General features: G+C 38.2%; 1 protein-coding gene across 4 annotated transcripts; it reads left to right on the top strand.

Moving 5' to 3' along the window:
• acana (aggrecan a) lies at positions 1 to 26,128 on the top strand. Of its 4 annotated transcripts, XM_056462027.1 has the most exons (19): positions 1 to 183; positions 6,958 to 7,038; positions 7,382 to 7,765; positions 7,868 to 8,042; positions 10,775 to 10,902; positions 10,987 to 11,280; positions 13,293 to 13,610; positions 14,302 to 14,479; positions 14,877 to 15,004; positions 15,212 to 15,505; positions 16,251 to 16,349; positions 17,186 to 18,910; positions 19,007 to 19,120; positions 19,850 to 19,963; positions 21,096 to 21,254; positions 21,330 to 21,412; positions 24,284 to 24,428; positions 24,507 to 24,689; positions 24,901 to 26,128. In XM_056462027.1, exons 3-19 carry the CDS (start codon positions 7,438 to 7,440, stop codon positions 24,972 to 24,974), a joined length of 4,539 nt encoding a protein of 1,512 aa, XP_056318002.1. In that variant the 5' UTR covers positions 1 to 183; positions 6,958 to 7,038; positions 7,382 to 7,437; the 3' UTR covers positions 24,975 to 26,128. The 4 variants fall into 4 exon arrangements, with proteins under 4 accessions (XP_056318002.1, XP_056318000.1, XP_056318001.1 ...); XM_056462025.1 differs by lacking the exons at positions 1 to 183; positions 6,958 to 7,038 and having other exon boundaries at positions 7,330 to 7,765; XM_056462026.1 differs by lacking the exons at positions 1 to 183; positions 6,958 to 7,038 and having other exon boundaries at positions 7,330 to 7,765; positions 17,189 to 18,910.
• The last annotated feature ends 628 nt before the right edge of the window (positions 26,129 to 26,756 follow it).

Consider the following 26,756-nt stretch of genomic DNA (forward strand, 5'->3'; position numbering starts at 1 on the left):
TCCTGTCCAGTTAAACGTGTTTCCCTTCTGAAAAGTTTCTTTCTGCTTCTCTTTCTGCTGCCAGAAGCGAACTTCCCTGCACACGTGACACTTTTATGACGGCTTTGAATTGAAAGTGCCATCAGAGAAAATCATCTCGAATCAAGGACTATTCGCGTTTCAGGAGGACACTGCATCATACAGGTGATGTACAGTTTGCTTTATGTTGTGGTTGTGCTGGATGTACAGGTGAGGACTGACAGAAACGTTACGACTCCAAATGTTAAAGGTATATTAGAAATGGGAGATGAAAGAAACTTCTGAACAATTAATCATTCACTTATATTGAGTTGATAATAGCATTAAAATGTCAGTTGATAGTTAGTTTGATATAAAGTAAGCGTATTTGGAGCCTGGATATTTGTTGCTGATTCTGGTTGCAGCATTCTCTTACATTATCATAATAAATGTTAAAAATTACAACATTCTTTATCAGTAAACCTTATATTGTGAATTATGACTTTGAGGTGCTTAAACTGAACTTAGTTTTGTTACTTTTCCACTTTGCTTATTATTCATTTCAGAGAAGATGGATCAGGTATAAATGTTATTTTATGATGCTAATATTCGTCAATTTCTGACATTCACCAACCATGCCTCCTTATACCTGCTTTAGACACTCCAGAAAGTGACTCTCTCATATTTGTGCTTGTGCTCTACCTGTTAATCTGTACAAGGATCCTCGAAAGGCGACAGTTGTGGGTTAGGCATTAAAAACATGTTGTTTTTGTCTTTCTTACTTTCTTAAGTCCGTTTCAACATGTGCTGAAAGATGCGGTTTAATTTTCATTGTCTCTCCTGACGACTATAGGTGTAATTTTGGCATATATACATGGTAATAATAACTTCATAAATGAAAATGCTTCAAAATTTACTTTGTTTCATACGACTGTGTGTATTCTTACTATGCTTTACACCATGTACACAAATTGTACTGTAAAAAAACAATAGTATCGAATTAAAAAAACCAAAACAACATGTTTACTACACTATAAGGGTTATTTTTTGTACTGCGAGGTCACAGAGAGAGTCCATCCAAAGTTATGTGAAAAAAATCTGTCACAATTATTTTATCCCTAATGTTTTTGCATTTCTTTCTTCAGTTAAACACAACAGAAGATATGTTGAAAAATGTTGGAAACTGGTAGCTATTGACTTACAGTTGAAGTCAGAATTATTAGCGGCCCTCTGTTTATTTTTTTCCCCAATTTCTGTTAAATGGAGAGAAGATTTTTTTTCAACACATTTCTAAACATAATAGTTTTAATAACTCATTTCTAATAACTGATTTATTTTATCTTTGCCATGATGAGAGTAAATAATATTTGACTAGATATTTTTCAAGACACTTCTATACAGCTTAAAGTGACATCTAAAGGCTTAACTAGGTTAATTAGTTTAACTAAGCAGGTTAGGGTCATCAGGCAAGTTATTGTATAACGATGGTTTGTTCTGTAGACTATTGAAAAAAAATAGCTTAAAGGGGCTAATAGTTTTGACCTTAAAATGTTCTAAAAAGATTAAAAACAGCTTTTATTCTAGCAGAAATAAAACAAGTAAACTTTCTTCAGAAGAAAAAAAATATTAGGAGACATACTGTGAAAATGTTGTTGCTGTGTTAAACATAATTTGGGAAATATATAAAAAAGAAAAAAACATTCAAAGGGGGGGCTAATAATTCTCACTTCAACTGTACATATTACTATTGTTTTCTCTACTCAAGGAAGTCATTGGATACCTGTTTGGTTGTTGACCATTTATGACCCCAGACCGTCTCATGTTGCACAGGTGTATTTGTGGGAATAGCCAAAATGAAAATCATTTTCTTTTAAGCCAAAAATCAATAGCATATTATGTAAAGATCACATTCCATTAATACAAGTTTTTAAAAAGTTTTTTTTTAATTAGTATTAGTATTTTTGATTAGTAACATGCATGGCTAAGAACTTAATTTGGTCATTAAAGGTGAATATAAAGGTGATTTTCTTAATATTTCCCTTTTTTTGAAGCCATGCTTTCCAGATTTTTACCTAGTTTAAAAATTATAATAACCAAACATTAATGGAAATCTTATTTATTTAAATAAAACTGACACTCAAGACAGATTTTGTGGTTCATGGTCACATTTGTTATTCACATGGTTGCACTTTTTATCCATAAATTACTTATAATTCCGTTTAACAATGTACTTGGTGTAAAGCAGTGGTTCCCAAAGTGGGGGTTGGAACCCCCCGGGGGGTTGCAAGACAATGAGTGGTGGTCGCTTGGTGACTTCCAAAAATCAAATTAATTTTATTAAACTATTAGTATTACTATGTTTTATCCATAACCTACAGAAGAAAAAATAGTAGATAATACTTAAATTTAAAATTTATAACAACAAAAATATTTTTGTTTTCTATTTGATTGCGACCCCTGGGGTGATTACGTTATATTAAAGACACAGCAATAGCATCAGATGCATCAGACTGATTTTATGGCACCAGGTTAAACTTTCTGACACTTTTACGGCACTCACAAACATCAAAAGTAAAGGCCATGACTGAATATGGAGGAAGGTCTCAGAGTGACATTCTCCAAAATTAAAGGAAGAATAGACTCTGGCCTACTGATGTGAGTGCGCTGTTACATGCAAGGTTTGTATATTTATGACCACTTCAGAGGATATTGGGGGTCGTGAGTAGCATTGTTATATTGGGGGTCACAGGCTGAAAAGTTTGGGAAGCCCTGGTCTAAAGGTATATTGAGATTTAGCGTTGCAGCAGTAGGAGGTTTTGTCATTTAACTAAAAAAGTGTAAATGAGCAGTGCACCCATTATATGAGTAATGTTGTTTTTAATCGGTATCTTGCAGTCCTTCAGCCATGTTTGACAAGAGCACACATACTGTATCATTTACAGCTTCACATTTGAAAAGTGATTATTTCCATTCCTTTATCTTTCCACAGCTTTTACAACATGAATGATGTCCATGTAAGCTTATACTTGGGGAAACTGCATTCTAAGAAGGACTTAAATGGAAATTCTAAGACCAGTACATAAGTCATTAAGCCTGTTTCCCATAAAACCGTGGCAACTCATTTTATCTTATCTGCATTTTTCTTTGCCCATTCCCTAAACACAGTCCAGAGCACTAACAGAAACATTGCCAACTTTTTCCAAACATGTTAATTGTTTGTCTGAGCTTAATATAAAATGACAGAATTTTTCAACTTTAGCTTCAACTCCAGTAATTTGAGGGACCTCATAAGTTAAAATGGCTGGTTTAAAGGTCATAGAGATCATGTATGCACACTTTCACAGATATTTTTACTCCGTTTGAAGGTGGGAGCGGACAGACTTGCTATGAAATGGTGTATAAAAAGCTCTAGTTTCACAAGCTATGAATAAGTGTCTTTTTGCTAAAGGCGGGTATGTGTGTAGATAAGTCTGTGTGAAAGAAGCGTTACTGAATGCTCTGCAGCAAGACAAATAAATATAGCATCACTGCTAAAAGCGGGCCAGCACTGGCAACGATTATAAATGTATGTTTGTCAAGTAAAGCAAACATTTTAAGCACTTTTTTCCCTCAAAAACTCTGTGAACTGTAGAGGAAAAGCAATCTTTTCTTTATCTGAGCATGCCATATTTTCAGTAATTGACTGCAAGTTAATTCTCAAGCCGCCTGGTACAGATATGACCATCTTATACTGGCATGAGAACTGTATCATTCCTGTGGTAATTTTGGGGATTGTAAATTACATGTTAGGGTTTCTCTCTCAAAATCCACTTATTTTACCAAAGCTTTGTTATGAGCTTGGAAATCCACATTTGGTTCATTTAGTACAGTATATGGTGTCAGGATAAAATGTTTTGAGCATTACACTTCAGAAATATTCCTCTCACGTACCTTATTATAATTATATTATACTTATTAATTTCTGAATGATCATGCAACTCAATATTGGCATGTAGATGTCCTCTGGTGAGGAATCTCATTGAACGTGTGAATTTTTAGGCAGATCAGACATTGTTTGGCTGCATGACGAAGCACTGCACTTTGTCAATCCACCACAGACATGCCCTTTGACAAAAACTCTAGAACTTCACAATTCCACATCACAAAGGCGTTTGGTTTATACTAACAAAACTTGGACGCGATCTGATTAATTTGTAGGAGGAGTTTGTCACACTGTAAAACATGTCATTTCCTGTTGCCAGCAGGAGGCGCTATAACTGTATCTAGATATTGGCATGTAAATGTGTTCAGGTCAGCACGTTTGAATTTTGAGGCAGATCGGACAATGCATGCCTAAGTTTTAACAACTTCCTGTTTAGTGGCGAAGCATCAAAGTTTGCGAAGCTGCCACGGACGTGCCCTTCAACGAACACTCTAGATCTTCACAATTTAACATCGGCAAGGCCTTTAGATGGCACTACCCAATTTTGGTGTTGATCTGATAAAATCTCTAGAAGGAGTTTTGTTAAAATACAACGCTTGGAAATGGCAAAAATTGCACTTTTTCAGCAGAAGAAGTTAAAAATATCGGACTTCCTGTTGGGTTTGAGACTTTGCTCCAAGAGACTTTTTCGTTGGTATTGGCATGTTTGATGTGTGTACCAATTTTTGTATGTGTGCGTGAATCGTAGCTCGGGGGCCAGTCCTTTAAATGTGCGTAGGTGGCGCTGTCAAGTCACATAATTTTTAGACCCTCAAGAACAAGGATGGGCAAACTCGATCCTCGAGGGCCGGTGTCCCTGCATAGTTTTGCACCAACCCTAATCAAACACACCTGCTTGTAGCTTTCTAGTGATCTTGAAGACACTAATTAGGGTGTTCAGGTGTGTTTGATTAGTGTTGGAGCAAAAATCTGCAGGGACACCGGCCCTCGAGGATCGAGTTTGCCCATGCCTGCTCAAGAATAATGCTCGGTCTGTAATAAACGAAGCAATTCCAGTAGGGCCTAAGCGCCGTAGGTGCTCGGTTCCTTAAAAACACATAAAAACCCTTACGTATAGCTTAGGAATAGTAAAACAGAAAATGTTTGCGTTTTTAAAACCCTGACTTTTCCAAACTGCAGTAAACCTTGAAACCAGTTACCATGCCATGCCTAGTATGTACATGCATTTATGTATTTATATACTTGTAATTGTAATTTATATTATTATTATTTAATATAATTTTGTTTCCTTTAGTGCATGTTAAAAGTTACTAAAAATTAATCAAATCAAAATCAATCAAATAATAAACACAGTGTTAAAAAAGCTGGTGAATATTCAACTGCTATAAAAATCACTTAAATTAGAAGTCAATAAATGATACAGAAATCTTACTATTTAATTAACACAGAAAATGGATTTGCAGTATTATTTGAAACATTAAGATTTTAACTGTATTTTGGTTCAGATAATTGACTCGTGGTGACCTTTTTAAAAGGTGTTAAAAAAAGTAAAACGCATTTGTGACCCTGGTGCACAAAATGATTCTTGGATTTTGTGGGATTGAGCAAAAATACACTATATGAGTCAAAATGATCTTTTTTTTCTTGTAAACAGTCAAAATTTGTTGGAATATCTTTGATCATTTGATCATTATCTAGTCATAAATTGAATCATGAATTTACATCATTAAAGTCTAACCATCGATTTAAAGACCCAAGTAAAGACTCAGGTCTTGGAGCTGAATAAGGTCTGTGTAAAATTATTTTATTTTTGTCTGTGTATGTACAGTTAAAGTCAGGATTATTAGCTCCCTTTTGATTTTTTTTCTTTTAAGTATTTCCCAAATGATGTTTAACAGAGCAAGGAAATTTTCACAGTATGTCTGATAATATTTTTTCTTCTGGAGAAAGTCTTATTTGTTTTATTTTGACTAGAATAAAAGCAGTTTTTATTTAAAAAAAAACTTTTTAAGGACAAAATTATTAGCCCCTTTAAGGTTTAATTTTTAAAAATAATCTACAGAACAAACCTTCATTATACAATAACTTGCCTAATTACCCTAACCAGCCTAGTTAACCTAATTAACCTAGTTAAGCCTTTAAATGTCACTTTAAGCTGTATAGAAGTGTCTTGAAAAATATCTAGTCAAATGTTATGTACTGTCATCATGACAAAGATAAACAAATCAGTTATTAGAAATGAGTTATTAAAACTATTATGTTTAGAAATGTGCTGAAAAAAATCTCTCTGTTTAACAGAAATTGGAGAAAAAAATAAACAGGGGGGCTAATAATTCAGGGCGGACTAATAATTCTGACCTTAACTGTATGATAGTTTTTGTCAAATAAAATCAGATAACTGACATTAAAGTTTGTATTGTATTGTATATTAAGATCACAACTTCATTTATAATTAGTAATATGTATTGGTCTGGCGACATGGTGGCTCAGTGGTTAGCACTGTCACCTCAGAGCAAGAGGGTCGCTGGTTCGAGCCCCAACCGGGCCAGCTGGCATTTCTGTGTGGAGTTTATATGTTCTCCACGTTTGCGTGGGTTTCCTCCGGGTGCTCCATTTTCCCCTACAGTACAAAGACATGCGCTATAGCCAGCTAAATTGGCCGTAGTGTATGTGTGTGAAAGAGTGTGTATGGGTGTTTGCCAGTACTAGGTTGCAGCTGGAAGGGCATCCGCTGTGTAAAACATATGCTAGATGAGTTGGCGGTTCATTCCACTGTGGCGACCCCTTATTAATAAAGGGACTAAGCCGAAGGAAAATGAATTAATGAATGAATAATATGTATGTAATGTAATTTTCTAAGTATTTGGATTATTTTTGAAGCCCCATAATCCATGATGATGCAGAAAAAAACTCAATTTCCAAAGAGCAAAAAGACCCCCATATAAGTGGTTTATGGTCCAGTGTCACATTTATTCTAAGCCTTTGACAGCCGATGTATGCACAAAAACATGTCAGTGATAAATTCTCTCAAACTGCAGGTGAAGATGCTGTCCTTGCTTTACTGAGCTTGTGCTTCTGGGTTTTCTCAGCCACGGCCTCTTTCGATTACATTGACACTGGTGAGTATTCATTCTGTAAATCATAGGTCTCAAACACGATCCCTGGAGGGCCGCAGCTCTGCACAGTTTTGCTCCAACCCTAGACAAACACAGCTGATCCAAATAATCGAGGTGTTCAAAAGAGTCCTGAACACCTTGACTAGTTGTATCAGCTGTGTTTGATCAGGGTTGGAGCAAAACTGTGCAGAGCTGCGGCCCTCCAGGAATTAAGTTTGAGACCTAGGCTGTAAATGATGAAATTGTTTGTTTTAATGAACACCTCCTTCACTCATCTGTCTATTTGTACTATACATGTATGTGTTCCATGTGCTTGTGTTTTCCATTGCTGTATTTGTCATCACAGAGCCTGAAAGCCCACTGAGAGTCAGTATACCCAATGAGCTTCCCCTCCGCCCTCTGATGGGTGACACATTAGTTCTGCCCTGCTACTTCCAGGACAACACAGTCAACGATCCTGGCGCCCCCACCATAGCCCCCTTGTCCCACCGGATCAAGTGGAGTCTGGTCACTAAAGAGAAGACCACAAACATTTTAGTGGCCTCCGAAGGGATAGTAAGCATTGAGAAGAGGTATATGGATAGAATCACACTGGTGGGATATCCCATGACCCCCACGGATGCCTCCATTAAGATCGCTGAGCTCCATTCCAATGACTCTGGAGTTTACCGCTGTGAGGTCATGCAGGGGATTGAGGACAGTCATGATATTGTTGACGTCCAAGTACAAGGTACTGTTTGTGTGAAGATATCCTGAAGAGTGTGCTACTTTATGACTGTGTGTGTGCTTTTTCTATTAGAGAAGTGAAATTGGTGTATGTATTTTTTTCTAGGTATTGTTTTCCACTATCGTGCAATCACCACACGATATACCCTTAATTTTGAGAAGGCCAAGGCAGCGTGTATTCAAAACAGTGCAGTGATTGCTACACCAGAGCAACTCCAAGCGGCGTATGATGAGGGGTTTCATCAGTGTGATGCTGGCTGGCTTGCAGATCAGACTGTGAGGTCAGTGAAAACAAAATGCCCTGATATATTTATAGTGTGTTCATTTACCAATTTTGCAGCTTATACAAATGCAGGCCCGTAGCCAGGATGATTCGGAAGACCCACCCCTCACTGACAAAGGTCAAGAATTTGTCCCATACATGAGCTCATTTTTGACAGCTATGTTATTCTAAATAGTGAAAATAACCCATTGAAAAATGGGTGTATGTCACTTTGGTGTGACTTCAACTAATCAGTTTTGTCCAATGCTAACAATTATTTTTCATGAGCCCAACATCCAGCTGTGGAAGAAAATATACAATCTGATGGAAGAGAAGCCATCATTCGCTACTGTTTTTTATATAGAGAAAACGTTTTACATGTAACTTTTATTCTAAATCTTGGACTTTATTCTTGAAAGAAAAAATGACCAATAAAAAGGTGTGAAGCACCAAAAGCAGTTCATATTATAATCAATTTGAATACTATTTTGGCTATTGTTGTTATCCAGGAATTTTCACATGTACGTTTCTTACAAGAGAGGCTTGAAAAATTGTGAAGCTTTAAATTATTATTATGTTTTATTTTTTATTATTCAATTAACTAAATTCTTACAATAGGCTTCATTTATTTAATTTGAAACTTTTTTCTAATAATATATGATTTTCATATTTCTTTACTCTAAATATTTAGGAATTTTTTTGGTACATAAAAAAGTGTGATTATGATGGCCATAAAGCTGTGGTCACACTAGATTTGATCTTGCGAAATTCTGTTGTACAGCTCTGCGAAAAGGAGCGGGATTAAACAATATGATTATACATTAAAAAAAGCAAGCAATTGGTCCACGTTTTGAATTCCTGTCAAGAGAGGTCATGTTTTGATCTTCAATTGGTGCCACGCAATCATGTGATGCAATTTCGCAGGTCAGAGTTCATCAAGCTGGAACTTTCCAATGCAGCGAACTGCGAAACTTGTTGCATGAGCTTGTGTTTCCTGTCTGACGCATTCGCATGCGTATGAATGTAAGTCTATGGGGAGAAAAGTGCAGTGTGACCACAGCTTAATTTAGCTAAAAAATAGTGCATAAAATGTCACTAAAATGCAGTATTTAAATTTCTTAATTAAATAGAAAATGAGGCGAATAACTACAAAAAGATCCACTTTATTGAGAAGAAAAAGAATCACCCCTTACAACAGGCTGGCTACAGGTCTTAAATGTATTATTAAGTGAGACAGAACATATTAAAAACCAAATGATCAAAGTTGTAAACTTAACAAGCCTTAATGGGTTATATCAACAGCTAGTGTTTTTCAGCCAATGATGAACCTCCCGTGAAAGGTTTAGGCGACTATTTTCACTTTCATAAGGTTCCTTTTACAGCATTGATGTTGTGATGTCATTAAAATATAATCAGTTAAATAGACTTAAGCATCCTTTGGTTGTTAAAGCGTAAAAAGAGACGAAAGGTCAAATTAATTTCCACATTTTAAAGACATGGCGTAGAAAAATATAATTTAATGCAGTGCTTCTTGTTTGTTCTGATACCTACTTTATATCGTATCTCAGCCAGGCAGTGAACATCGCTGTTTTTTTAAAGAAATCAGTCTTGAACCCGTAAGCCCTGAGGCTAGCTGACTGAATTTAAAAGTCTGTGTGTATATACCCCATTCTTGCATAAAGTCAGTGCAAATTCATCCACAGAAACCATCCCAGAAAACATTTTTTTATGTTTAAAAGAAGTCAGATAGACATCTATTAGACGCATTGTGGTAAAACAAGGCTGAATTTGGTCTGACAGTGAAAATCTAATAGACGTCTAAGAGTGATTTAAATTTGGACTAGTCATCAAATAGACAGGAATGAATGTCTTCAAATGTGAAGTCTGTCTAATCCAGAGAATATCCAAACTAGGACCCGGGGGCCAAAGTTGGCCCTTGGTAACCTTTGATTTGGCCTGCCATCCCATCTGAGAAGAGAGAAAGAATGACGGGGATGGTTTAGAGACTGTCAGTTAAAATTTATTATAACCTTTTTTTTTGTTTGTTGGTTTTATAATTTATTGTTAAAAGCTAACTGAAACTGAACTTAAACATTTCAATTAAATGATGGTCTAAATGAATCAGATTTTCTTTAAATGTACATGCTGTCAGTTGACAATTCAGAGACTTTGGTGAGCAAATCAACTCAAAGGCAGATTCTGCTTGATTAGTGTATTCAGCATTGAACTCCAATGTGTTATAAATGTGATTGAATAAGTTATCATTTAAAAAGGTATACTGCATTAGTTAATACGATTTGAAGTAATGTTTTCTGTTTGTTTTTAAATTTTATGAAATAAATGAGGAAAATAGCCATGGCCATCCGTATAGTGTATGTGTGTGAATGAGTGTTTATGGATGTTTCCCAGTGATGGATTGCCGCTGGATGTGCATCCGCTGTGTAAAACATATGCTGGATAAGTTGGCGGTTTATTCTTCTGTGACGACCCCAGATTAATAAAGGGACTAAGCTAAAAAAGAAAATGAATAAATTAACATTACATGATGTATTACATTCTAATTAATTGTCTTTTATTTTAATAAAATTACACACAAAGCAACTTCAAACCATTTATTGTACATACTTAGTAATTAAACTTATGGCTACTAAATGAACAGAATTTTCCTGTTTACGTTTTGTTTCCATAAAATTATGAGCATTATGAGCAATTATGTTTGAAATAATATGGAAATCTGTTTTGCAATGAAAGGTACCCCATTCATGATCCTCGTGAGGCTTGCTATGGAGACAAGTATGAATTTCCAGGAGTGAGGACATACGGAGTGAGAGACATGAATGAGACGTATGACGTGTACTGCTTTGCTGAGAGAATGACAGGTACATGCTTGACATGGCAGAAAACTGACTGCCGTATTTGAAAAAACACAGTAATGCCTAAAAATGTTCCATTTCGTCTTGTAGGAAAAGTGTTTCACACAACTTCCTCAAACAAATTTACCTTTGAGGAGGCTGAAGCTGAGTGTGCCAAGCTGGGTGCCAAGTTGGCCACCACAGGACAGCTGTACCTGGCATGGAAGGGTGGTATGGATGTTTGCAACGCAGGCTGGCTGGCAGACCGAAGTGTCCGCTACCCCATCAACATCGCACGACCGCAGTGTGGAGGAGGCCTTCTGGGAGTGCGCACCGTCTATCTGTTTCCCAATCAGACCGGTTACCCCCATCCAGATTCACACTACGATGCTTTCTGCTACTCTGGTACAAAAAAAACTGGTTTACAATTTCTTCTTCATCATTTATGATTGTCTGCCTACATATGCATCTCTTTGCAACTATTTTATTTATTAACACTAGAACTGCCTGCAGGTAAAATTTACCCTATGTGTTTACCCTAAATGTTTTATGCCACCAAGAAATGTGATGATGATTATGATGAAAAACCTTTATTTGTCACATACTGTACACTTTTATATGCAGTGAAATTGGACCCCCCGACCATTCACAAACATCACACATTTCAGGGTCAGATTAGAGGTAGCTTTTAGAAAGAGGAACTAAGATACATTAGGGAAGAGGGAGGCAAAAAAGCCCCCCCCAGACTGCTGTTGAAAGAGGCCAGTGTGAGATTAGGGGAAAAAAAGCCTTAACACAAGCACATAAACACATAGACATAATATCGCAACAGGGGATGGGAACAGGGGATGTGGGTATTGTTCGATAAAGGCGACAGAAATCTGGTCCTGCAGCCAGGGGGTGCTAGTCACAGACCCACCTACTCACACCGGTGGGTAAAAGCACACAAAGGCGTGGGATGTGGGGGTTAGGCAGTGATTGTCTATCTGTGTTTGTGTTATGTGTGAGTAAGCATGTAGAGTCTCACAGGTGTTCTTGGAACAGGGAGCAGGAATTCAGAGCGTCTTGTTATCATGTTCTCTGGGGGAAGTTGTTTGTCTCTAGCGGAGGCCGTCTTGCAGGAGAGTCACAGGGAAGCTAAAAAAGAAGAAAAGGTTTTCAATTTGGGTCAATATCTGCCAATTTCGCAGAAATCTTATGTCCGTCACTGGTCTCTAGGACTGACCAAATCATGTCGCAAAGCCTCTAGATTTTCCTTGATGTTTTCCAATTTGCGTCTAATGCCACAGTCTCAGTACCAGCAACCCTGCTCACCACTGTTTCGATCCAGCTGGCCAGCTTTGTGGGGTTTTGAGCCGCACTGACCGCTTTTATCAATCATCGCTTCTCCCACCCGTCCAGCTGCAAACATCCCCGCAGGACAGTTGGGTTCCCCCGAACCCAGACTTTTCATCAAGAAGATAGTGTCAATTGCGTTCGGAGACCAGTTGATCAAATCCATAATTCCTTATTTGTTTAAAGAGCAGGGCAAGGAGAACCTCAGAGATAAATTAAGTCGAGACAAGAGGAGCCAGTCAGGAGAGATTTGGGAGGTAGAGAAAAAAAGTGCAGCCGCCTTCGCCGAGAGCCAAAGAAGAAAAAAATTATAACATGATGATTTCATGTTTAAAGTCATGAAATGAATAGTTTCTGAGCCGAGTCAGGATCCATCACTCTTCTATTATATAAACCCACCATCACTCATGGTATTTAGTGCCACCAATCAATCAACCTATCAATCAACCAACCAGCCAGTCAGTCAGTCTGTCTGTCTCTCTCTCTCTCTCCCTCTCCATCCATCCATCCATTTAATTATCCATCCAATTATCCATTCATTCGTCTGTCTGTCCGTCAGTCCATCTATCTATGTATCTATCTATGTATCTATCTATGTATCTATCTATGTATCTATCTATCTATCTATCTATCTATCTATCTATCTATCTATCTATCTATCTATCTATCTATCTATCTATCTATCTATCAAAAGTCTTCCTTTATGCATTGTGTTTAAAACTGATCATAACTGCCTCATGTAAAAATGACACCATGGAAATAAAGGAATTACAAAATCAAAGTTTGCTAGGTAAGAACCCCATATTTATTCTTGTTTTATCTAAACTGTTTTTAGCAACAGGGAGTTGTAAATAACAAAACATTAGTAAAATAAATTAAAGAGCGACTTGTTGAAAAAAAAATCTACAAATGAGAGATATTTTAATTGAAAACCTAATCAATTAAACCTAAATAAAAACAGCCATGGGTACATTTTAAATGGAAGTTCTGGTGTTAATGCACAACATGTGAAAACAGCCATTTGTGTTGTTATTGAAGTTGGAACTGACAAGTGTCTATTATTTATATATTCTTTAATTCAGAAACAGGTGATGAAGGTTCAGGCTTTTCCCCATTGGATCTAGAGTTGACCTCAGATGGTGACAGTGGTGTCATGACTGTGGACACAATCACAGAAAGCCCCACGGTTATTTCAAAGCCTGCCTCAACAGAAAGTGAGGTACAGGGAGAAGTTGTAACATATAAGCCTTCGGTGACCACCAGTGTCGAGTACCCATACACTGCACTGGATATTTCCCACGTTCTCCCTTCGCCACCGCCCAGCTCTGTGGAAGAGGACCCTGACTTTGGATCTGATTTATTCCAATCCAATAAAACCGAAGATACCATGTCTGCTACAGGTATGTGTTAATATAAGAAACCAATGTGTTTATTACCTGTGAACACCAAACAATTTTGGGTATTATTTAATATATGGGTCTTCATTTTATGTATATTATCCATGAATTAAAAATTGGTTCTTGTATTGACCCTATTCTTCATGTATGACCAACCACTGGAATCTTTTTGGCTCTAGACTTCCAGTCTTGTTCACTTCCATTCATTTTTAGATAATAAAAACAGCTTGTTACATTGCTTGATATTGCAAAATGATATTTTCTTATTATATTATTCTACTTTTTATGTTTTGTCATCTACACTCTTGTTTGTAGAGTAAGTAGTTTGGCCGTTTTTTGCCATTTATTATTCCTAGTTACTTCTCCCGTAGGTGACTGAATCTGAAATTCTAAAACAATCACAAAAATGAGCGAACTTACGCATCACAGAATAAGATCAATAGTTCTTGATCTTGTATATTCAAATTTATCATAACGATACGTGAGGACTAATGATGTTTCCAGCTGAATCATTGTAGGTAAAAATAGGGTTTGTGCACAATTATATTAAAATCCAATCTGCCAACACATCACTGCAAGTTCATCACAATCTGCGTGAATTGTTTACAGAAATTTTCTAATAGTTTAATTATATGTATAATATATACCATATCCAAATCTGTTGACAATGAATTGCTGATGTTTTCCTGCACAGGAGTGGTCTTCCATTACCGTGGTGGAAACTGCAGTCGTTACTCCTTTGGCTTTGTGGAGGCTCAGCTCGCATGTAAGAGCATTGGTGCAGTCATTGCCAGCGCTCAGCAGCTGCAGGCAGCCTATAAAGCTGGTTATCATCAGTGTGATGCCGGCTGGCTCTCGGATCAGACTGTCAGGTATGATCCGTCGCAGAACTCTAATTTCACTTTTTGTTGAACTGTTTCATAGACCTTGAAATGGTTCAACTTTTATATTGTTTAAATCAGGGGTGTACAAACTCGGTCCCGGAGGACCGGTATCCTGCATATTTTATTTCCAACCCCAATTAAACAAATCTCCACCAGCTAATCAAGTTCTTTCTTGGTATACTAGAAACTTCCAAGCAGGTGTGTTGAAGGAAGTTGGAGCTAAACTATGCAGAACACCGACCCTCAAGGACTGAGTTTGGACACCCCTGGTTTAAATACATCTATGAAGTATGAAGGGAAATATTAGTGTCAGGGCTGAAAAGCTTCTAGTGGTCTAAACTGTCCACTGTATAATATTTATACAATGTAAATAATGGTTGTGCAGGTATCCCATCGTGTCTCCACGTCATCAATGCTCTGGTGATATGGAGCAAGTTCCTGGTGTCAGGTCTTATGGACTGCGTCCCGCCGATGAACGCTATGATGTGTACTGCTATGTGGACAAACTAAGGGGTAGGAGGCATCACATAAACATATAAAAGCTGCTTTGTGGACATAGGGTGGGCAGATAAATCAACATCCATTTGGGAGGGAAAACAAAACAGAAAATTATACATAACATATTTTTTCCCTTAAACATTTCATCTTTCACTGGAATCCGTCATGGAATAACAGAAGCTCACTGAATCACTCAGCTTGAAACAAATGTTCCATTTTCAGGGCAAGTTTTCCATGCAAGTTCTTTCGAGGGATTCACGTACGATGAGGCAGCGGCTCACTGCCAGGGCCAAAATGCTTCTCTGGCCACTACAGCACACCTGTATGCAGCTTGGAAGCAAGGCTTTGATAAGTGTCGAGCTGGCTGGCTTCTTGACCGCAGTGTGCGTTACTCCATCAATACCCCCCGGCAGCAGTGTGGAGGAGGGAAGACTGGAGTTCACACAGTTTACATGTTTCCAAACCAGACCGGCTCTCCTGACCTGCACTCCAAATTCGATGCATATTGCTTCACGGGTAAATATAACTTCTGTTGTTAAGAAGAGCTCATGTAAAATGATTATATTTGGTTATTGTTTATACAAAATATGATGGTAACATTTTAGTTTAGGTTACAATACATGCAATTATCTACTGGCTTATTACCTGCCAATTATTAAGTTATTAACTGTTCATAAGTAGTTGTAAAGTATGATCTTTTTCTACATGCCTGATCTTACCCAAAACCTGAACCTAACTTCTACCTTATTAACTATTAATAAGCAGCTAATTAGTAGGTTATTAAGCTTAATGATTTGTTAATATGGCAGCACGGTGGCTCAGTGGTTGGCACTGTCATCTCACAGCAAGAATTTGGCTGGTTCGAGTGCCAGCTGGGCCAGTTGGCATATTTCAGTGTAGAGTTTGCATGTTGTCCCTGTGTTTGAATGGGTTTCCTTCGGGTGCTCTGGTTTCCCCCACAGTTCATGCAGTATAGGTAAATTGGATGAAGTAAACTGGCCATAGTGTTTGAGTGTGTCTTTGATTGAGAGAGTGTATGGGTGTTTCCCAGTACAGCATTTGTGGGCATCCGCTGTGTAAAATATATGCCGGAATAGTTTGTTGTGTTCATTCTGCTATGGCTACCCCTGATAAATAAGGGACTACGCTGAAGGAAATTGAATGAATGATTTATTAATACAGTGAATTGTGACTTAAAATAAAGTATTACCAATATTACTCATCTAATAATTCATTAAATATTTGTCAATTTTATATATAGAGGACCTGGTTCTTTCTCTGAATGAAAGTGAATCACAAGAGACAGTGACGGAGGAGAAGATAGTGAGCATTTCATCCCATCCTGCTCTTCACATACCGGGTAATATGTCTCAGGGTACAAACATGAGTCAGTGCCAGATAAATAAATATTCCTGAGAAAAGCATAAATCAGCCGATTCGAATGTTATCAGTGGTTGGGCGAATAGGTGTTGAATGGGCATAATTAGTGGTTATCAGCTGATAGATATGGGCCAGTAGGGGCCTTCTATGCCTACTAGTATCCTCAGAAGGCTGTTAAGGCTGTAATGTTAAAAATTAAACCATTCAGTTACAGATTAAGTCATGAATAGATTGCTATTAATGAGCCAAAAAAAGCTTTTAAATGAATAAGACCAATGTTAAAAAGCTACTATTACCCAATTCTACCCATTTTGTGCCTGTGTTGTTAGTAGATTACACTCATTTGAATTAGAATTTGTCATTTAGTACATCTGGCCTGAAATCTTTAAAATAACATGCTCAAGACCAACGGGAGCTGATGGCTTATACCTCTTATGTTTTCGTGAACCAACATCTGGCAACAAGAATGAGTAATGGTTTGTACCTCCCATTTCAGATGTGTGGGATGCTGGGTAATGTAGATCATGAGGAAGGTATCTAGGGTGAATCCATGACAGCCATACATTAACTACAAGATATATTCACAATAGAAGCATGAATTAATGTACATTAGTGCAGAGGTATTGTAGTGTCAACAGCTACCTTTTAAGTCATGGTATAAAATTTATTTCATTTAAATTATTTTATTAAATTAATAAATGAGACAAAAACTATTCATGTCACTGACTCATGTTTCATTTTTTCAGCTTATTATGCATGAGTCTACATTTTGTTGATGTGCATTTGCTTAGATTCTGTGAACCTCTGTTTCCTCAGAAGGTACCCCTATCATTGCTCCCACTCCTACAGAACCTTCTGGAACTGAAGAATCTGTGGCCAGCAGTTCTGGCGATCTGTTGAGCAGTGGCAGTGGAGATCAGCCAAGTGGGTCATCTGTTTCAAGTGGTGACTCCTCCGGTACAAGTAGCACTGATGATCTTTTGACAAGCGGGAGCGGGGATCAGAGTGGAAGTGGCTCATCAGTTACAAGTGGAGACTATTCTGGAGCCAGTGGCACAGACAGTCTGTTCAGTAGTGGCAGCGGCGATCAGCCGAGTGGGTCATTCAGTTCCAGTGGAGACTTCTCTGGAGCCAGTGGGACAGATGATTTGTTGGGCAGTGGGAGTGGGGAACAGCCAAGTGGGTCATTTGTTTCAAGTGGAGACTTCTCTGGGGCCAGTGGAAGTGGGGATATGTCAAGTGCTTCTGGAAGCTCTTCAGGATCTGGTAGTGGTTTAGATATCCTAGTGACTTTTTCAGGAATTGATACAGTTTTATCAGGAGTTGGATCAGCTTCAGGGCAACCCGAGGAAGCTGGGAAGGGAAGCACTGAGATTCTTACATTCCATTTAGATCAAATCTCTGGATCTGGATCAGGATCGGGATTGGGCAGTGGGTCAGGGTACAGCTCTGAAGAAAGTGGATCTACCTCAGACTTTTCCAGCAGCTCAGGAGAGAGTGGTGAGAGTGGAGACCTTTCTGGCATCTCCTCAGGGTCAGGGTTAAGTGAGGAGTCCTCAGGATTCAGTGGTTTTGCATCAGGTATTTTTCCCTCTGGTGGATCCAGTGACATTTCATTCATTGATGGCAGTGGCATCATCATAGTGGATAGGCCGTGGATGAAGGTATCTTCATTTTTAACAGAACAAGAGCTGGGTAGTGGTCAAGTCCATTTCAGTGGATCAGGACTTTTCTCAGGGTCTGGGATGAGTGGTGACATCTCTGGTCTAAGTGGTGAAATCTCTGGAATGAGTGGTGATGGTTCAGGAATAAGTAGTGATATTTCAGGAATGGGTGGTGATATCTCAGGAATGAGTGGTGACATCTCAGGAATAAGTGGTGATATCTCAGGAGTGGGAAGGAGTGGTGATATCTCTGGTATGAGTGGTGATATCTCTGGAAGTAGCAGTGACCACAGTGGCTCAGGGAGTGGTTTAGCATTTTCTGGAGTGACATTTTTGGGGTCGGGCTTCACTGATCTCACAGAACAATCTCGTGAACAGGAAGCTTCTGGACTTGTGTTCTTTGGGTCTGGTGAGGGAAGTGGATTTAGATCTGGAGGCTATGCCATTGAGTCAGGAGAAAGATCAGGGGACACGGCTAGTAGTGACATCATCTTCTTCAGCAATAATGGCATGGTGGAAATGTTAAACAAGCCACTTCCAGAAATGGAATTAGGAAGAGGGGAAGTGGAATATAGTGGCACAGTCAGACTGTCCTCAGGGAGTGGAGATGACCAAAGCGTCTTTATTAGTGGGCATGAATGGATTCCAGTCACTGCTAACACACCATCTGTAAAATCCACTGATGCTTCCCCAGCTGAATTATTTGCTCAAGGTCCATCAGACCTGTACAGTGATACTGCAGGACACCTAGGTCCTTATTTAGAACCAGAAGAGATCATCAGCGATCTTGATGCAGTTACTTTGGCAGCTTTGTCTTCTACTACAGAAACTGCCTCTTTACAGAGGCCTTCTGTTGTGGAACGACCTGTTGTGAATGGTGAGTTTTCTATTGCATATAATAAAAGAGATGTATGGCCTCTTTACTATATCAATTTTATGTTTAATTCTCTTTTTACCTAAATTACCATAATAGATAATCTTAACCCATGTGAACCGAACCCTTGTGGAGCTGGTGTGTGTTCAGTGAAGGATGGAGTGGGCCTTTGTCACTGCCCACCTGGACTGCATGGAGAAGAGTGCCAGTTTGGTGAGTTGGACTGGATTAAAACATAAGATATATCAATTCGATTTATGAAGTCACATCAATTATGCTCATTTTTTATAAGTTTTGTTTTATTAATAGCTTTTTAGTCTGATATTTGTGGTAAATTGAATCAAATGATTTTCTCTAAATGTCTCTTGGTTTGCATTTCATTTGTGAATAACTTCACTTCTGTTCAGTTTCATGCTCATGCTTGTGTCCTCACAGCTGATTTCACAGGTTATGTGGCATGTGTGTGGTTAAGTAATTTTACAATTTCTCAGCTCTTGTGTCCAGATGTCTTTTCAGTGACTGTTCACCTGTGTTGTTTTTGTTCAGCTGTGCCTTTGCTGCAGTCTGGTTTAATCAGCACGCCTGCTAACATCTGGTACATGCTCATACTTCTTGTCCATCTTCACATGAATCTGAACTCTAAAATTCTGCTTCTGGTACTGTAAGAGTGCTGATCTGCACCTCTTTAGAGGCATTCAAACTGATGCCAGATCAGCACTTCTACAGTAACCACAATTGACTCTAATCTCTCTATCAATGTACCACAATTTCCTGAGCGTGACTCCCCTGAGCCTTTCGAAATATTGATGGTATAATTACTCAAGAGATTGGCTTACGGTGTAGAAGCAAGAGTTCTGATTCAATGATGCTCTCTGCTAAGCTTGACCTTCCTCGGGGCATCTTCATAGTAGGCAGCTTTAATCGCTTAACCTTTATTTGCAGAGGTTGATGTATGCCATTCAAACCCTTGCATCAATGGAGCCACCTGTGTGGAGGTAGAGGACACTTTCAAATGCTTATGTCTGCCCAGCTACGAAGGAGACCGGTGTGAGATTGGTATGAGGCTGCTTCCGCTAATTCTACTAACAGTCTTTCAAAAACAACCTCTAGATGTCACTGTGGTTGATTCAGTGAAACTTTAAGGGTATATTTGGGTGGGTGGTGGGAAACTTTGATGGTTTTTTAGGGGTGTGTGTGGGGTCATTCCAGTTGTACAGATACTATTAAATGTAGCAAGAAGCTACAACTCTTTAAAGTCTGTATCCAAATACAGAGCAAAACTTTACCAGGGAGTAATCTGTTAAATGTTACTGTGCTTGCATCTTCTGGAATGACTACCGCAGATGACATCTCATGTGATGTATGAGCTAGTGACGACTTATGATGACGTGTGCGGGTATAGTAGTGGTGTCTCATTTCAATAGGGGAATATTTTCATCCCTACCCCTTTACATTCTGTTTTAAGGGTCTATCGTTTATTTTATATTTGCATGGGAATATTTGGTCCAGTAAGTATTATGTTCAACCAATGATGAAAATGCTGTCATCATTTTCATCTTCAAAACACAAATTAACATTTAAATAAAACCTGAGCAATTTCTAAAAAGGCCATTTCACCCAAAGTTTGAGGCTTCATAATAACACAAAAATCTGTGAGGTTTTGAGTTTCCATTCCATTCCATATGTAATGAGCTCACAGATCTGTAATGGAGAACTAGACTGTAATAAAGAACTGAATTGGAACAATCATTTTGTTGACAGCATGCATTTTGAAGCATTTACTAATTGGAACATCTGTGAAGTTAATAATTAATTCAACATTTATACTTGCACCTACAGATCTAGGCAAACACAGACAATCACCAGATTACAGCACTTCACTTCTTGACCAGACAAATGCCGATTCAGCTTGTTGAATCTGTGAAAACAAGCTCTGAGAGATGCCAGGGCAACACACTGATCCAACAAAGCGTCTGGCTGTCTGTCTGTGTCTGCCAGTGCAGTGTGATTTGGGTCTTCATGAATGTCTTTTAAAGTTTTGGTGGAATTAACTTTAAATTGAGGAACAGAAGTCAGGTTTTTTATTTAATTTGTGTTTCGAGCATGAGTGAAATTCTCATGGGTTTAAAAGACAGATTTTCCATTTCTGGGTAAACTAACTTTTGTATGCCATGCGATGTTGCTTCAGATGCGCACAGCTGTGAGAAGGGCTGGACTAAGTTTCAGGGCAACTGTTATTTACATTTCTCGACGAGAGAGACCTGGTTGGATGCTGAGCAGCGCTGTCGAGACTTAAACGCTCACCTGGTGAGCATTAACACTCCAGAGGAGCAAGCTTTCGTCAACTGTGAGTCCATCTGTGTGTATGCTACTATCAGTGTTAGTTCTCTGAATACAAGTAATAACTCACTTCTTTTAACAGCAAATGCACAAGACTATCAGTGGATTGGACTAAATGATAAAACAGTGGAAAATGACTTCCGCTGGTCAGATGGAACCCAGCTGGTAAGTCTGAATCTTAAAATATAGAAAATTTCTCCTGTTTGGTACCCATTAGGTTATTTTGGTAACCAATTAAGAGCATTCTAGGAATGTTTTTTTTTTGGTAGCCAAATCTAACATTTTACTTTAATATTTCAGAAAGTTGCAGGAAATATTAGAGAATTTAGAGAACATAAATGTCAACATTCTGGGAAGGTTCTCCTAACTAAATTGCACACTGAGTCTGAAATTTTCATCAAAAATGTTCACATGCTAATGAATACATGAATAATTCAGACACTCTAAGTGCACTTTAAGCACATTCTAAAACTTTTTCCTAAAATTAGCATTTTTCCTATGCTTATGGGCAGTTAATTCACGTAAAGGCAATGGAAATAACCTAAGGTTACCCGGAACACAAAATTGAGTACTTTAAAGACAGATGGCAGGAAATTGCAGAAGCTTGACTCCATAATCAAATTGAGCCACTGACATTCTGAAATCAACTTTGAATCTCTTGGGAGAGCTCTCTTTGTTAAAGCCTCATTCACACTATGAGTGACTTGCAGCGGCAAAACGACAAGCGACCATTCATTTTAATGAAGAGTGAGTGAGTTCCGGCGACTTCCATCTACGTGAAACACAGTGACCATTGTCGACCGACGCAATAACATTGAGAATCCTTCAACGTTATGCAAATGAAGGGCGATTTTCTTGAGCGACAGCCAATCCGCTTGTTAAGTGTGACATCACGCAAAGCGGCTTCCGGGTCCAATAGCTATATCAAACTGTATGTGCGAGACTCATCAAATGGTAATAATAAACATTTAAAAAGCGCTGTAATACTTTCGAAAATCACGATCGCAATATAAATATATATATATATGCCTAATATCCGATAGCCAGAAAGTGATTATTTTTCTATAAATTGTTACAATTTTGGCATTTGTGATGCAGAAAATCCAGAGACTGTTGTGTACACCATGTTTTTATATAAAATTCACTTTAAAGTGTGATATGACTAAAAAGTGGCCATAAACGAATATTTTCTCAATTCAAATGAGTAGCAGCTTGGACCCGGAAACAGTATTTCATACTTCACGACTTAACAAGCGGATAGGAGCACCAGTAGAACTCACATGATTCTCTCTCAGCTCACTCAGAGGCTGATTGTATTCTCCGTGCTGTAGACCTACACAGACCTGCGTTTGCAGCAGGTCGCCACCCAGAGCGGCAGGCAGCTACAAAGTCGCTGCTAGTATGAATGAGGCATAAGAGGTGGAAATCCCCTTCCTCTCTGTGCAATCTAATAAGGATTGGATGGAAGCAATAGTCCTAATTAATCAAGTATAACAAAATCATCCTCAATGCTTGAAGACTTTTCTAAACTGATTAGTTATAATTTGCATCAGACGTAGTGTGCATGGTTTCTGTGCATGTTCTATATACTTATTACACAGCTCTCTGGAATATGTGATTCTAAGTAGTCAACCAGGACACTTTAAGTTGGGGGAGGTGGACAGTTCAGAGTTCAGCCGCAACCTTGATTAAACGCACCTGTCTTTAATTACCAAGTGTTCCTTCAGATGGTTTAGTTAGTTTTAATAGGGGTTGGAGCTGAACTCTGCAGGAAAGTAGATTTCCAGGAACAGTATTGGGCAGCCCTGCTGTAAGGCATTTTATTTTCTGATAACATAGGCTCACTTATCTGTCATACTGCTGTTCTTGACATTTTAGCATCATCTTATGCTGTGTTCACACCAGACGCGGTATGTGTGGATAAACCGCGCTATTCGCTCATAAATAGACGTTTGAACATTTTGAGTTTACTAGCTTCATAAGCGCTCCAAATCCGATTCTTTCGTGTGTCAAATTCACTTCACTATAGATGCGGATTAGCGTGATGGGCAGGGCTTCTGTCTGCCCGGTGACTTTAGCTTCGTGGCTAAATGGCTAACATGAATTTTATTTAGAGAATAGCTGTGTTTATGTGCTTTAGGAAGACTGAAAAACAGCGTCGATTCATTTTGAGCCGTGTCTGAGTCCACTTGATCCATTCTGAGGTGCACACAGCTCTGTGAGTTCATCAATCCTCCAGAAACTATACCTGGATGATGGAAGTTTACAGCGGTGCTTCAGACTGAGCCGAGCCCAGTTTGATGAACTGTTGTCCGGTGTCAGCAGATGATTTCCCCCCGCGACACCAACAACAGGCGCTACATCATAATCACGCCCCTACAAGAGAAAGCTCCTGATTGGTTAACATGGCGCGAATGTCCGCTGAAGTTAAGATTTTCCAACTCAAGCGATTCGTACAATAAGCCCCTCAATTGCGCAAAAAGCGCTCAACTCGCGCCGCTTCACTCATGCGAATTGCGTCATTCGCGCCGCCTCATTTGCAAGTATCGCGCAGTAGGATGTGTATTCGTGACTTTGCTTAGACATAGCATGTACATCACTCGCTCTTGACGCTTCACCTGCGTCTGGTGTGAACGCAGCATTACAACTGAATAATAGTAACAATAAGAGTGTTCGTGTAGGCTGCATCCAGCCATTATTTTTTTCAGCAAGCTTCACGTTTAGTTAAAGAGCTGGTAAATTATTACAGCTTAGATCAATGTTTTGTGTCACATTGGTTTGTTTTGAGGCAATCAGCCATGTACTAACAGGATAATGTACATCTAGTCAGTTGTTGTTGTAGAATAATCTCTTCAGTCTGTCAGAACTCATTCTGTGAAAACAACTGGCTGGTTGTACATTATCCCTTATGTAATAAATACATTCCTGGTTAACCAACAGAGAATATTCTAGGAATGTTGTGGGAACCAAAATTGTTAGCTAGGTAAATTGTATCTCTAATGATATTGTTCACGATTTTTCTCTTGATCTGCTTAGCAATTTGAGAACTGGAGACCTAACCAGCCTGACAATTATTTTAACTCTGAAGAAGACTGCGTTGTGATGATCTGGCATGAAAACGGCCAGTGGAATGACGTGCCCTGTAACTACCACCTGCCTTTCACATGCAAATCAGGTCCAGGTAGGCACACCACCAAACACAAGAGAACATACGAATCCAGCAAGTGATTCGGTTTGAATTTGACTTCCTCTTTTCCAGTGACATGTGAACAACCTCCTAAAGTGGAGAATGCCAGAATGTTTGGAAACAAGAAAGAGCGTTACCAGGTCAATTCTATTATCAGATACCAGTGCGGTGAAAACTTCACACAGCGCCACCCACCTGTGATCCGCTGCATGGCAGATGGACAGTGGGAGAAACCAAAAGTGCAATGCATACCCAGTAAGATGCCCATGTATTATCAATAAAACAAATCTGCAGTTATTTGAAATTCTTAAATCATGTTTAATATGGTTTGAGTGTGTACTTGTTTACGTGACTGACAATAATTATTGATATATCATATATTTTAACAATATCATTTGCATATGTAATTGTATTCAAACTTTTTTTCTACAAAAAGTACTGAGTTTTCTTTTGTTTCTTTTTACAGAGGTCAAATTTGGACTTCACAGCAAATCTGTTCATCACCCTCATAAAGCTACAACGTTGGAGAAACACCTCTAAGGAGATGTGTTGAGCTAGAGATTCATTTTTAACATAAAAAAGATTTATATTTATTTTTGAAGACACTGAACAAGAAGCCAACACATCTGATTATAAAGATAATTCAAGATCATTTTTGTTTATTGCAGAGGTCATTAAGATGGATTAATCCAACTCATACCAGATGAAAACATCAGACACCAAAGGAACAAAGACCAACATCATCTTTAAATATATCTGTGAATATTTCCAGGATATTTTCATTTTGGCCCAGTTAGTGTTTCATTTTTAAAGGCCCTCTTTGAAAAATACAAAACTTTCTCTGCTAGTAAGCCAAATTTAGGTACAAGCACAACGTAAATGTGATGAAATATGAAGTATTATTTTCATCTGTAGTTTATGAAGAGAAGTTATGAACCTAAAAAAAACAATCATAGCCATATATCGTATTTATTTTGAATACCAAACCAGAAAGATTACGAAATCAAGCGGCACAAGGATGTCATTCATTTGTTCGTACAAAATAATGTGAAATGGGATCTATTTATTGATTTCTCACAATACAAAGTGCATTAATATTTGACCGGATGTGCCCATCTTTTTTCCTCACAGAAGCCATATGTACTTAGATCAGATAGAGGTGGTCAAATCCAGTCAAACTATGAATGTAAGCCTAACCGTGAAAATCTACTTGATTGTTAAATGCTATTTGTTGCTATGCAGGGCATAGTACTACATGGGGGAAAAATGACCCTGGATCAGCTAACAGCTTTAATTTTCTAATAATAGGCCAGATAGAACTGTTAATGACAAATGCCTTGTGAATTTGTTGCTTGTTTCTGTGATGAGACGAGAGGCTGTGCCTCTTCTATCTCAGCTCTTTTATACAGTATAGCTTTATTTTCATCTGATACAGCTGAAACGACGAATGCAGCACAAACTGCAGAAAATGCACATTTCTGGAAACGCATTTTAACCTATTTGCCTACATTTCAAGCTGATTACTCCTTTCACATAGAAGACCAACTGTTTATGAGATGGATGAGCACCACAATTCAACTGTAAAAACATCTGTCAAAACATTTCTAGCAATCTCCAAGGTGGATTTAAAGTGTTTCAGAAACTGTATTACAGCAAATGCAACGACTTTCCATTAAAACATTCCATAAACACCATGTTTAAACTGGTTTGTGTTTTGCCAGCAGTTCGTCGGGAATGAAGGGCAATTACGACTCAAGAGAGGTTATTCATAGTGTACAGGTAATAGAAAGAAAACGGTTTTTACCTCAGACTTCGAAATGTATTAAAACAGATGATAATGTTTGTTAATTGGGTGGAGTGGAAGGAATGAATTTCTCCGTGGATGAATGGACTCTTTCAGGAAAGTGCTGATGCTCTACCTGTTCCTCCCACGTCGCCTAGAGAGCCTTGTTGTAAAGAGCCTGACATGCGCAAAAACATGCTGCCATCTGCTGGTGGCTTTAAATAATGACAGACACTCTGCTGCTTTATAACTTATAAATAAACATATACAAATCACTTAATTCTGACCTGCAGTGTCTTGCCTAATAAATTATAATTTTCTAAAAGACAACCGTTGCAAACTTGTTGAGATATTCCATTACGGGGCTAATACATAACTAATGAACAGCTAATAATTTTTATCTTTAAAAAGTATATAATTACTGCAGGGGCATAATATTTGAAAATGAAGATTAATATAAAAAAAAACAAATTATTTAAATATAAAAATTTTGAAAGTCATAGATTATTGAGTGATAAACTTTGGCTGGTAATGCACCA

Source organism: Danio aesculapii, chromosome 7, assembly GCF_903798145.1.
Source record: "Danio aesculapii chromosome 7, fDanAes4.1, whole genome shotgun sequence".
NCBI lineage: Eukaryota > Metazoa > Chordata > Actinopteri > Cypriniformes > Danionidae > Danio > Danio aesculapii.

Bases quoted from the DNA above. Each gene is read 5' to 3' on its own strand.
- acana (XM_056462025.1), top strand. From the start codon at position 7,330: ATGTATGTGTTCCATGTGCTTGTGTTTTCCATTGCTGTATTTGTCATC. The intron at 16,350-17,185 runs GTAATATGTCTC...CTGTTTCCTCAG, and splicing joins TCCTGCTCTTCACATACCGG to AAGGTACCCCTATCATTGCT. The intron at 24,690-24,900 runs GTAAGATGCCCA...TTCTTTTTACAG, and splicing joins AAAAGTGCAATGCATACCCA to AGGTCAAATTTGGACTTCAC.